Source organism: Lagenorhynchus albirostris, chromosome 5, assembly GCF_949774975.1.
Source record: "Lagenorhynchus albirostris chromosome 5, mLagAlb1.1, whole genome shotgun sequence".
NCBI lineage: Eukaryota > Metazoa > Chordata > Mammalia > Artiodactyla > Delphinidae > Lagenorhynchus > Lagenorhynchus albirostris.
The window spans coordinates 50412499-50424676 of NC_083099.1; the positions used below are offsets into that span (position 1 = coordinate 50412499).

The 12178-nt window shown below is 42.3% G+C and overlaps 1 protein-coding gene across 1 annotated transcript in view; it reads right to left on the reverse strand.

The window, feature by feature from the left end:
• Positions 1-1828: 1828 nt before the first annotated feature.
• The window catches only part of TNIK (TRAF2 and NCK interacting kinase), a 169070-nt gene continuing 158720 nt past the window's right edge, over positions 1829-12178 (reverse strand). The window contains exons 29-32 of the mRNA XM_060150000.1: positions 9736-9885; positions 7301-7460; positions 6921-7060; positions 1829-4493 (exon numbers count right to left, since the gene is read on the reverse strand). Of these exons, the coding sequence (XP_060005983.1) occupies positions 4410-4493; positions 6921-7060; positions 7301-7460; positions 9736-9885 (534 nt within the window). The 3' untranslated portion in view covers positions 1829-4409. The remainder of the gene's footprint in view (positions 4494-6920; positions 7061-7300; positions 7461-9735; positions 9886-12178) is intronic.

The window sequence follows — 12178 nt, forward strand, 5'->3', positions numbered from 1 at the left end:
GAACTTGCAAATTCTCAGGAGGTTTTCTTTTTTGCTGGAGCTTCTGAAAGAAGATCAGTTTATACCCATTTTGGGACCCATAAAAGGAGAGCAGCACATTTTATGGTTCTCGATATTGCAATCCTGATCAAGGCCAAAATGTAATGGTATTTATGAGAAATGCTGGCAGGTAAATGAAATCAAATTCAGATTTTTTGGATTTTATTTTGTAACTGTATAGTCTCAGGGAAGCCAGCTTTGGATGTGTTTGTTACTCTTTGATATAGTTAGATTTAAAATTTTGCGGGATGAACTAAAAGGTAACTCATAATTCACAGAAACTGTTGAGATGGTCAGAACATAGAATCAGGAGACTTGGGAACATCGGGAGCATGGCAGCGTCATTCAGAATTGCCATCAGCATGTTATGGGTATTCTCCTATTTTCCTCCGGAAGGTTAAAAAAAGTTTGACCAGTAACTGCATCTTCTTTATTAAAAATAATGTAGCACATCTTATACCTGAAAGCAGTCAGCACAAATGCAGGTGATGCCTGTTCAAGCAGACTTTCACAGACAGCACACACTATTAACACAAATAGCTCTTCAACATTTCAAGAATACAGTGACAGGAAGTGGGACACATACTAGTAGGGAAAACATTTTTTTTTTTTTTTTTAAACTTCATGGAATGTGAGGTCAGACTTCAGCTGCTTCTTGTCTGGCAATGGACAAAACCAAAATGGCTCCGGCCTGAATTTCACATCTCTCTCTAATCTACTGCACAGGAGGGACCAGAGACACCAATTACCAATAAGTCACAAGAGCAGACAGAAAACTGTTAGTAGGTCTTGACAACCAGGAATTAAGATGCTTTTAAAAAATGTGTACTTGATGCAACGTATGTAAGAAGCGTGTCTTGGAAAGCTGTGTCAAAGTGTTAGAAAAATGGAGTCCCTGTTTGAGTGGCCTTGTGGGATGTCATCTGTGCCTTAACCTATACCATTGCAGTAGCTCTAAGCCTTCTTGAAGCACTGTTCGAAAGTCTTCAAGAAAAATGATATCTAAATAGTCATTAGATTTTATGTGGCACTTGGTGCAAGCTGTCTTCACTTATATTGTGTGCAAGGACAATGGTCTGAATGTAATTGGCATGGAGAGAGAGTACTCTCCCCATCTGAAGGGATCTTACAGGTCCGCTGTTCCCATTACCCACTGCATGGAGGAATCTTCTCTAGCGTCCCCGACTAGCACTCAGCAATGATAGTCACCTGACAGACCCCGGCCCACGACGATGGTGTGAGCAGCTGCAGTGGATTTTACTGCATGATTATCAATTGAGAGTAGCAAGGACAGAAGAGATCTAGAGAAACTTAACTTTGAGGGAGAGAGGGCTCAGTTTCTCTTTGTATAGAAATCTTAACAAAAATTTCTTTGGTCTTGAAACTAGTTTCAGTTTTTAGTTTTATTTTTTTCCTGCTGGGGATTTTATCTCTAGAACTGGCTCATTTTATTTTTAAGATGATATTAAGGGGGATGAAAAGCACAACCACCCCCTCACCCCTGCCACCCCCCCAAAAAAAAAGAATAAAGAATTAAAGCAAACCAAAAAGTTGGGAATTGTTACGGGCCCAAGAATAGTTATTCTGAAATATTCTGCATGACCTAGGCCTCAGTATTTCAGGGCTAGGGCCAGTCCTGATGGAGGAAAATGTATTTTTGGAGATAAAAGCTTCAAAGAATTCTTTAGAAATCTTTTAAGGAGCACAGCTTTGTGGGGGGCCCTTTTTAAATTTGGTTTTGCCTTGTACTCTGTGTAAGATATTTGTACAAAAATATAAAAGGCATGGCTTGATGTTTAACGTCTGTGTTTTATTGTTGTTGGCACCAGAAAAGCTCATGTTCTATGTTATGTCACTGTACATACTGTAAACAAGACTGCATTAATATTGTTCTCTTATGATTTTTTGTTTCAATGAATCTAGGCTTTAAAAAATACATTCACAAACTACCTTATGTTTAAACACAATGATTCCCTTTTATTTCTTAACTGTACCCAAATCCCACAATAAAAAAATCATTTAAAGCTGTGTGTTTCGAACTTACCACTTAGAAATCAAAACAAAACAAAACATAAAAACAAAGATCAGTTTGCAACATAATTTAAAGAAGCTTCTGGTTTAAAATACCACAGCAGCAATATAAAGAGCTGGTGGCAATCACATGCGGGGATGAGACCCAAATCAATATATCTTGTCCACATCAGCATCCAATTACAGTAGCTGCTAAATTCAATCCAAAACGTTATTGCTGAATTTGTTGCACGGAATTTGTGAAGATAATATTGTTCAGCAGCAGAACCTTAGCAGTAAAAATGAGAACGGGAGGATATCATTGCTTTTGAGCACTAAAGGGACCACGATGAGGACATCTTGGTGATTGCCTGAAGATAATCCTCAATTCCATTCCTGTGTTACCTGCTTAAAATAAATGCAAATGACAACCACCTTTACAGGAGGGGCAGAATCATCTATAACAGAACTAGAATATTTCCCCTTCCCTGTTCCCCCCTTGCCCAAGCCACCAGATTGAAATGGTGCCATTTTCCTAACGTGTATTTCGTTCTCATTAATAGCACATCAGCTGCTCATGTATTTAGGCAAAATCAGTAGGATCATAGATTTTTTTTTTTTGATCTGTTTAGAGTCATTGTTTTCTCCACAAACAAGCCACATTAGTTTTGTTGTTGTTGGATTTTTTTTTTTTCCAATTTTTCAAGAAGAACAATTTGGTCAACTACTGTCTTATTTTAAAATATCAAGTGCACCTGAGATTGCCAGTTGAGCTCTCTATATGTCTCCTGGAGATAACACTGCTGTGATGAACAGTGAAACAAAACAAACGAAACGAGGTAGGTTAAAACAGGAAGCGCAACACAGATATCGTTTTGCAACACCTTGATACCACAGGCGGCCATGCTGGTAGCTTTGGGAAAAAAAAATCCCAGACAGTCACGTAAAAGTTCGAATCATCCGCGTAAGAGTCTATAAGGACACAAGTCAACCTGAACGAAATACACACAAATTCTGCACAAATGTTGTTTACCGTATGTTGGGTAATTTGGAGGAAGGTAAAATGATTAGGGTCTCAGAATTTTGGCCAAAGCCTTGCTTTCTAGTTCTATAACATCTGAACCAATGATGCCCGCTGGGTCTCAGGCAGGCTTAGTAGTCTAGTCCCTTCTCTCACCAACCCAGAGAGAACACAGGCAGCTCAGAAACATTTATTATTATTATTTTTTCAGTCACAGTTTTCATCTTGGGAAAGTGGCACCCTCAGGAGAAAGCTGGGAATGACCAGAGCCTGGATCTTATTTATTCTCCAATTCCCAGAAAGAACAAAGTCTTAACTCCTAACGAAGCCTGAACAGAGTGACCTCTTAGCTGGGAAGTTTTGTGCATTTGGAAAAAAAAAAAAGTGTGTGTGTGTGTATATATATACATTTTTAGCTTGTTTCCAGAAGCTCTTTCTGTCTGACCCCCTCTGTCATCCCATCTTTTGCCCTGATCTGTTGCATAATCGCTGAGGCAATGTTGTATTATAGAGTCCCTCATTCACTAGAGCCAACTCAACTCAATGGCACTACTATCCCATTCAACACACTCTGTTCTGTACAGGGCCATATAAAATAGGGCCTGCCAGACTCACAAAAATGGTAGTTGATTTTATTAGTCTAAGGCTAGTAGTTTAGCCATTTAAAATCTATTTCCCGAAAGTGGGGAAAACTAGTATTTTTCTTCTCTTTTAAAAATCCATTAGCAGTTGCTATCAAAAAGCAACCTTTTGGGTTCGTGAAGGCAAAAGAGTTCTACAATTACCCCACTATGTAGTTATGGCCTTCAGTGTAAAGAGATAAGGTACATTTATTGTGCTGTCTCTCACCATTCGAAATTGGAAATTTTACAACACATTGTATACTTAAAGCTAGCAGGCAGACAGAATTAAAAACAGACATTTTCTCAGTATGCATTCTTTCCCCATTCTTACAAAGTAAAGGGGTGAAGAAAAAAGGTAAAAAAACAAAACAAAATAAAACTCAAAAACCCACCAGAACACAGCTTAATCATAAGAGCACACAATATTTGTTTCTATCCCTAACTCCGAAGAGCACATGGTCCACCTTTGTCCACAGACAACGCAGCATTCTTGGGGATCTCCTGGAAATTCCTGCCACCTTTTTCTCTCCTTCTCAACCAGGCTGCAACATTGAAAGATGGACTGTACTGGGACGGGTGGAGGGAGAGGAAAAGGGTAAAGTGGTATGGTCAACCAAGCCTTCTGATTCTGCCTCTAGACTGGCATAAGTCCACATGAGTTATGTTCTTTTAAATTAGAAATAACGCCATGAAGATAAGTGCCAAGTGCTCTTCTGTTACCAGTTCATCATGGAATTTCTGTTGAGGGTCATGAAAAACACTTGGCTACTTCCTCCAGATCGCACGGATGCAAAAAATACCTGTTTGAAATTAAAAAGAAGTTAGTTCAACTGCATGGTTTCTTTCCCTCTTTTCTTCAACCGTCCATCCATTTTCTCTCACATGTCCTATCCTTGCCATGTGTCAGCTCTTAAGACTTAATGGCTGGTGTTTATAAAGTGCCTTTTAATACAGTGCATCCTCTGTAAACATCCCTGCCTTTATTCCTATGAAGGTTACTATGACTGACTGTGGCATTGGCCTTCAGGGACCCAGAAGGGGCTATATCTTGACTTGTAACAACCCTTTGGGCGCTCACTTTTTACAAGGGAGTTTCGTGCTAGGATAATATGCTGGATTTCTGGTCTAGGACACAACACGTCCTTTGTTAATTTCTGGAAAGCCACAGGGGCTCCCCTTTTCTCTCCCCTGATAACAAGAGGGCAGACTTTGGGAATGAAGAGAATCCTCTCACATTTCCAAAGTCAAGGGGGAATTTGGGGCCTACTGACTACTATACAACTTCATTTCTCAATTAAGAAAAAAAAAAAAAGTGGTTCTGGTCAGAGAGGGTAAGGTGTTTAATGCCTATTCACTTTGGCATTCCAAGAGTTAATGCTTGGTTTCTCTGCTGATGAATGCATACCCTAGGCCAAAGGAGATCATGGCATTAGTAAGGAGAATCACAGTCCCTTCGGTCTGGGTCTGCTAAATCATCTTATCAAACGACTGAGAGAAGCGAGCAAAATTTGGGGTACTGCTTGCTTGAGCTGAACATCAGTGAACCACTGCCCAGCAAAATAATATTCTGGGCTGTGGCCCAGTCCTTCAGTCAGCCAACACCAAACTTTGGTCCAAGGCATTTACTTTTGTCATTAGTATAAAGTCTCTGCTACTTCATTCCCACAGTTTCTGCAGAAGAATGCTGTCTCTCCCAACAACTTCTTCGGAAGTTCTGTGGAAATGCTCATCTTTCAGCTAATGCTACATATGTACGTAAAGCTACTGTTAGGGTCAGTGAATCAAAACGGGGAAGCACAGAGGACCCATGGGAACACAATGAGGAAAAGAAAGGGCTGCTGTTCTCTCCAGGTTCTGTGAGCCCTGGCTCTAAACCTCAGGCCCCAGATGCTGGTGTGGTCCCAGCCTGCTGCTGAGGGTGTGGTCGTGACTTGACGTTGGCTTTCTGAGGTGGGACTTCAATGAACTGAAGTGTGGGTGTCCGTGCCCAGATCACTCCTAGTCTTATGATTCCCAGAGACTAGGCGGGGGCTGGAATTTTACTAGGGGTCAGGTCTGTTTTCTGGTGTATTCTGATAAGGGCCTGGGACCATCCTTGCCATCCCCAGCTGTTGTCCACCCAGACCACACCAGACCATACCAGGTCAGAGTAGTTGGCTACTCCGGGGCCAGACTAAGACCAGCCTGGCTTCTGGGGAACGGGAGTGAACCAAGAGATGCAGGTCTGTTCAACCTGTCACGTTCTTTTCTGTCACGTTTCTTTTCGTTTATGTCTGCTGTTTTGGGGACAGCATTTCTAAGTTGGCCATAGTCCCAAAGGATGAATTCACAAACACAGTAGAGCTTAGCTACTAAAAACTCTGGGTTAGTCTACGGGGAGGGCAAGGCAGAAGCAGCACTGCTGCAGAACACGCCTTCTGGGCGACTGATCATGCCAGACGAACACCGCCGATTTCACTGGAAAACAGTCCCCCTATGACACTTCAGAAGAAACATGGCTGGAATGACACAAGACATGGCACTAGTTGAGTTTGCGATTGTGCATTCCTTAAGGTATGGGTGACACTTTTAAAAAGTTTGTATTTCTACACGTCAAATGTTTTACATTTAAAATCGAATATAATGTGATGGGTTACGTCCCAATAGTGATTCTGTGAAACGTCTAAAAGTGGGGTATAAAGTTGACCCACTGTGAGATGACTAATGAGAGGCCGGCTCTTCTAAGTGCTTAGGAGAATTTGGGTTATTTGCTGAGTCATCTTAAGGCCTGCAAGCCACACAAGTTACAAAGAGTTTACAAGAAATTTTTTAGATGTTTTTATGTCTTTTTTTTTTTTTTTGCAGTACGCGGGCCTCTCACTGTTGTGGCCTCTCCCGTTGCGGAGCACAGGCTCCGGACACGCAGGCTCAGCGGCCATGGCTCACGGGCCCAGCCGCTCCGCGGCATGTGGGATCTTCCCGGACCGGGGCACGAACCCGTGTCCCCTGCATCGGCAGGTGGACTCTCAACCACTGCGCCACCAGGGAAGCCCTTATGTCTTTTTTGATGCGTGAATAATATATTTTGAGGGTTCACATGAATCAAACCAAATAATGCCATTTCAAGATAATATTGATTGTTTAACACAGATGTGATTCAAATCAGTATAAAGGAAAATGAAGGTTTCACAGGTACCTGGTGGTCTCTTAAAATGCAAACACTAATGCAAATGTTGAAACGGATTTACCTTATCATTTCTTTCACATAGAAACTTTAACCTTTGAGCTCGCTTATGCATAAATACTCCATCCAAATGTCCTGTTTCCACTGACCGGATCTCAATAGCTTTCTCGCCCCAGCCCATTATCTGATTGGAATGAATGTAGGCTGTCAAAAGGAATTTCCAAAACTGCATTAAAAACATTAGATGGGCAATAACTCACAGCATCTGTTCACATCTTAACCACAAAAATGACAAACGACTTGAGATAAACAGACAAAGCAAGTCTTACAAGTGTTATTCACAGACTTTTTTTTTGTGGAATCAAATGGTTGTTTCACATTTCTTGACTTTCGTTTCATTTGGGGGGTGTAACTGCTGAAGGAGATAAGGAATGGTTAACCTACCCACAGACGTGGGCATTTCTCCCCATTGGAGCACCACATCCTTAGTTATCCGGCCGTAGGTGTTTACATACACCCCCTCATCCTCATAGCAAACAAGCATTTCCATTCCATCTGTTTTAGGCAAGATGACAATGGCATGAGGAGTAATATTGCCCTGAATCTAGAAGACAAAGAAAGGCCAGGCATTATTCTTTTAAAAAATAAGACAGTATCTTAGCTATTAATCTCTAAGAATTGCAAAGAAAAAAAAAAGTTTTTTCTTTTCCCTTTTCCATTTACATTCTAGAGACTGACGTTTTGTTTTGCTTAATTTAACCACCGACCTGTCAAATACCCTGGTACATACAAACTTAGGCACTAGGTTGAGAATGCAATTTACCTGTTCTAAAAGCAACAACTACAGCTATGGAGCACCTGCCCTGTGCCAAGTGTGGGCCCTTTCCATGTATAACTTCTGGCCTTTAAAACAGCTCCCCATGCTAGATATTTCTGTCTACAGATGAAGCAACTGCATCTCAGAGGGGTTATGTAATTTGACCAAAGCTGCACTAGGATATGGTGGTAGAATTGGGATTTGAGCACATTCCCGTGGACATTGAAAATCTCGTGTTTTCTATCTACTTCCAAACAAGATGAGGAGAATGCAATCCAGTTGGATCTGATGGAAACAGCCCAAGTGGGGCCAAAAGGTGGGACCAAAACAGGCTATGAACAGTCAATACAGATAGTTTATCTGGGTGCCTAAATAAGTCCCCTACATATGAACCTTCAAGGTGTGAACTTTCCAAGGTGCGAACGTGTGTTCGCATGTCCAATATTCACGTGCCTGGTGTACATTGTGACGTGCGTGCATCCTCTACAAGTGGTTGTGTTTTGTGTACTTTACTTTTACAGTACTGTATAGAGTACACTAGTACAGTATCATTATTTCAAGCCCAGGATGTCCGGAAGCAAGAGTAAAAGCAGCAGTGATGTAGCTGGTACTGCTAAGGAGTGCCAGCTATTGTACTGTACTACTGTACTTCTCAAGGTACTGTACTGTAAGATTAAAAATGTTTTATTTTTTGTGTTTGTTTTTTATGTATTATTTGTGTGAAAAGTATCATAAACTTATTACAGTACAGTACTACATAGCCGATTGTGTTAGTTGGGTACCTAGGCTAACTTCGTTGGACTTATGAACTAAACTTACGAACTTGCTCTCGGAACGGAACTCGTTCTTATGTAGGGGACTTACTGTAGTCCAAATTAATGGCTTGTTGAGAAAAAATTTAAAAAGTACCGTTCACTAAAAAAAAATCATACTATTCAGATAAGTGTAGATTGACTTGTTCTGGGAAAAGAGACGTGGTGTTGCTGCGATCCCCTGGTTGAGAATGTCATGGCCGTCCAGTAGGTACACGGTGGACAGGAAAGAGGGGATGGAGGATGATGATGGGGACAGCCCAGTCCCCTCACCAAGAGCACGGGCTGTGAGTCCTGTGTGCACATACACACACGAGGAAAGCTGTAATGTAACAACCAATGACGTATGTGTGCCGTGCCCCAAAACAACTTTTTTCAATGGTTGTGCTCCTTTGGAGTGAAGTCTTTAAAGTCTCAAAATACCAAACAGTAACAGATTAGGTCTCAGACTTTGTTGACGAATAATTTCTACTGTATGTTAGCCTTGGGACTACATACGTTAGAGGAAACAAAATTTACACTGTGCTCATCCTACTACATGAAACCATGGGCAGCACGTCCCTTAAAAGTCATGTTTTAGGCAATGTGTCAGTATAGTAATATTAATAGTACAATTTGCAGGGCCCTGTGCCAACTACTTTAGATGTATGACCTCACTTAATGCTGACGATAACCCTATGTGATAGATCCTCTTAGCCCCATTTTACAGATGTGAAAGCTGAGGGTTGGACAGGCTGCCTAATGTGTCCACTATTACAAAGCGAATACGTGCAAGAGCCAGAGCATGTGCCCCAGGGTGTCTGATTCCGCCACGTGACACTGCCCTCCACTTGAAGAGAGGAACGATAGCAGAAAAAGGATCACTGGACTTCTCCCACATAAAATGAACCAATCTCCTTCAAAAACTAAAAATAGAAGCTCATCTACTATAGTCTTGCTTAAAAAACAGAATCTATGCCCTTGAACAAAAACCACTGTATGTATTTTAATGTAAAATCCAATGAGACAACATGTCCAGTAAATGGCAAATAATTGCTATTACGTGTTACTCAATTTTAAGCAGCCATAAAAATCAATTAAAGTTACATGTTTTATGACTTAAAAGCCTCATCTACTTAGTGAAGACCATAAGTCCATCTGCTTTATTGATTAGTAAAAGTTAGCATGACCTCCACTAAAAATGTACAAAAACAAATCTATACACACAGGTTGTGGAACAGAGTCTTCACAGTCTGCTTCCAGGAACTTACATGAGATGGTATGTAGATATCATAAGAGTTTCCTGAATCAACATCAATTACATGGAAACCAGTGTGTGAACCAAAAATAACCTTTAATCTTTGACCTTCTTCTACTGTGAGATCAACAAGCAGTGGCTTGTGCTGGAGATCTGCAAAAGACTTTAAAAATCACCCCATGAGTACCCACATCATTCAAAGACGTTACCTTAATAAATTTTTCCTTTAGCCATTTCCTGTGGAAGTTAATGTCTGACTTTCTTAAATTGAAAAGCTAGGAAATCTTTCTTTCAATTTTAGGGCTATTCATATTCTGACTCTGGGAGGAAGAGTCTAGCATCCAATTGTTCCCCTTTTTCTACCCCTTGTGCTCCAGGGCAGCGAAGCTGGTTGACAGTTGTCTGTTTTGATAGTGTCATCATATATTAAAAATTTGGTGGGCTTCCCTGGTGGCGCAGTGATTGAGGGTCTGCCTGCCGATGCAGGGGACGCGGGTTCGTGCCCCGGTCCGGGGGGATCCCACATGCCGCGGAGCGGCTGGGCCCGTGAGCCATGGCCGCTGAGCCTGCGCGTCCGGAGCCTGTGCTCCGCGATGGGAGGGGCCACGACAGTGAGAGGCCCGCGTAACGCAAAAAAAAAAAAAAAAAAAAAAAAATTGGTGTCTGGGTGCTGCTGTCCTTCCCTGTTTATTTCTGGCCTTTTCCCCAAGAAGAAGGTCCAGTCACCTCTCTGGCCCCTCTCCTTCCCAAGGGACAGCCAGGCCCAGGCATGGCTACTACCTTTTCAGAGACAGACTGGGTGGGCAGGTGGGCCAGCCCTGTGCTAAGCCTGTTCAGGGTTAACAGGCATGCTCTGGTTCTGACTCTCCTGGGTGAGTGAGTACACATCAGGCTGGCGCTTTCTCTAAACTTAACGTTGAGATCTGAGACTTGGGTTTGGGCGATAGAGGACGGTGGGGATGATTCATCTCAAGACTCACGGCTTACGTTGGCTAGCTGGGTTTAAAAGGAAAAGAAAAAAAGAGCTCCAGCCACGTTTATCAAAGTTCTGTGTGTGAGACTCCAGAGTCTACGCCCCAGCTAACTGTCACGTGTTCCTCTGTTTTCCTTTGCCATTATTTAATCCACACTCCACCTGCATTGGCCTTGAAGTCTGGGCGAGAATCTGTGAAACCACAAGTGCCTCGGCTATCATGTCACCGTCACCTAACAGACCCCTCCCTCCTTCTCTTTTGCTAACATCATTCTCATAGATGGGAGGTTCGAGCCTCATCTCCTTGTCCCACGGGAGGGCTCGACCCCCTGCCGGCTCCAGTCTTTCCTCTTCGAGTCCTTGCCTTTGCTCTTCCCTCTTTCTAGGTTGGCCATGGTTTGCTCAACAAAGCATTTTGCAGTCAACCCTGCACTTTGGCTAGTACACTGATGACAGGAACTTCAGAACCGGAACAGGAACAGGATCTTGACTGAAAAGCTTTTGTGAAGAGAGATTTTGGCGGGACAGCAGCACCGCTGTAGCTGTCAGGAGTCATCCCTGAAGTGTTATTACTAACCCCATGCATTCCAAACATTTCTCTCCATAAAAGCGGGGTGAACGAGTGGGGCCCATTTCGCATCTTCCTGAGCACATCACAAATGAACTCCTTGCCCTGCTAAAGGAACAAGATAGAAGCGGGGGTGATTCAGCCCTGAAGAGGGCTTTGTAATGTTCCCAAGGCAGCTTCTGCCCTCACGTGGCATATGTGGCAACAGAAAATACATAAAGGGTCAAAGAAAGACAATAGTCATAAAGGTGGGGAGAAAAAGTGAGGGCCGAGGAGACATAAAGAAAGAGAGATGTAGGCAGAGTAAGAATGGACAGAAGGTAAATTCACACTGGCTGTGGGCAGACTGTGCAGCTCTGAAAACATCAGAGTGCCTGTAAGTACTGGTCCTTCTGGCATTTGGGGGTCAGCTTTCATGATCTGGAGTCAACGGGACCAGCATTTCCCCATCCTGCTTCTGTTGAAGCTCATGAGTTATCAAGCCAACCACAGTGGGTACAGACTTAGCCAAGATCAAAAATGAAACAGCAATGAAAATTGAAGGATGCAGAGAAACTAGGCCATTTCCATATGTGACTACATTCAGTATTCATTTTAGAGAAGTCCAACAGCAATGGGGATATATGAGCATCAAGTGAGTTTTAGCGACTTTTCCCCAAGAGGCTTACAAGGATTACAAGATTTAGAGACTCAGTTCGGCCTTGAGATTCAGTGCTGCTTGCTGTCGGTCTGCCTTTTTCAGACGAAATATCAAGAGAGTGCCCTAGTTAGGTGGGTGTATAATAAATCTCATTGCCTAATATCATAATGAATGCTTTGCCTGGTAACCATTCCAAGCTAAATGCCACTTAGAGATGATGATGCATAGACCTGAAATGGAGGAGGGTGTACCCAAATTTTAATTTGACTAATTAA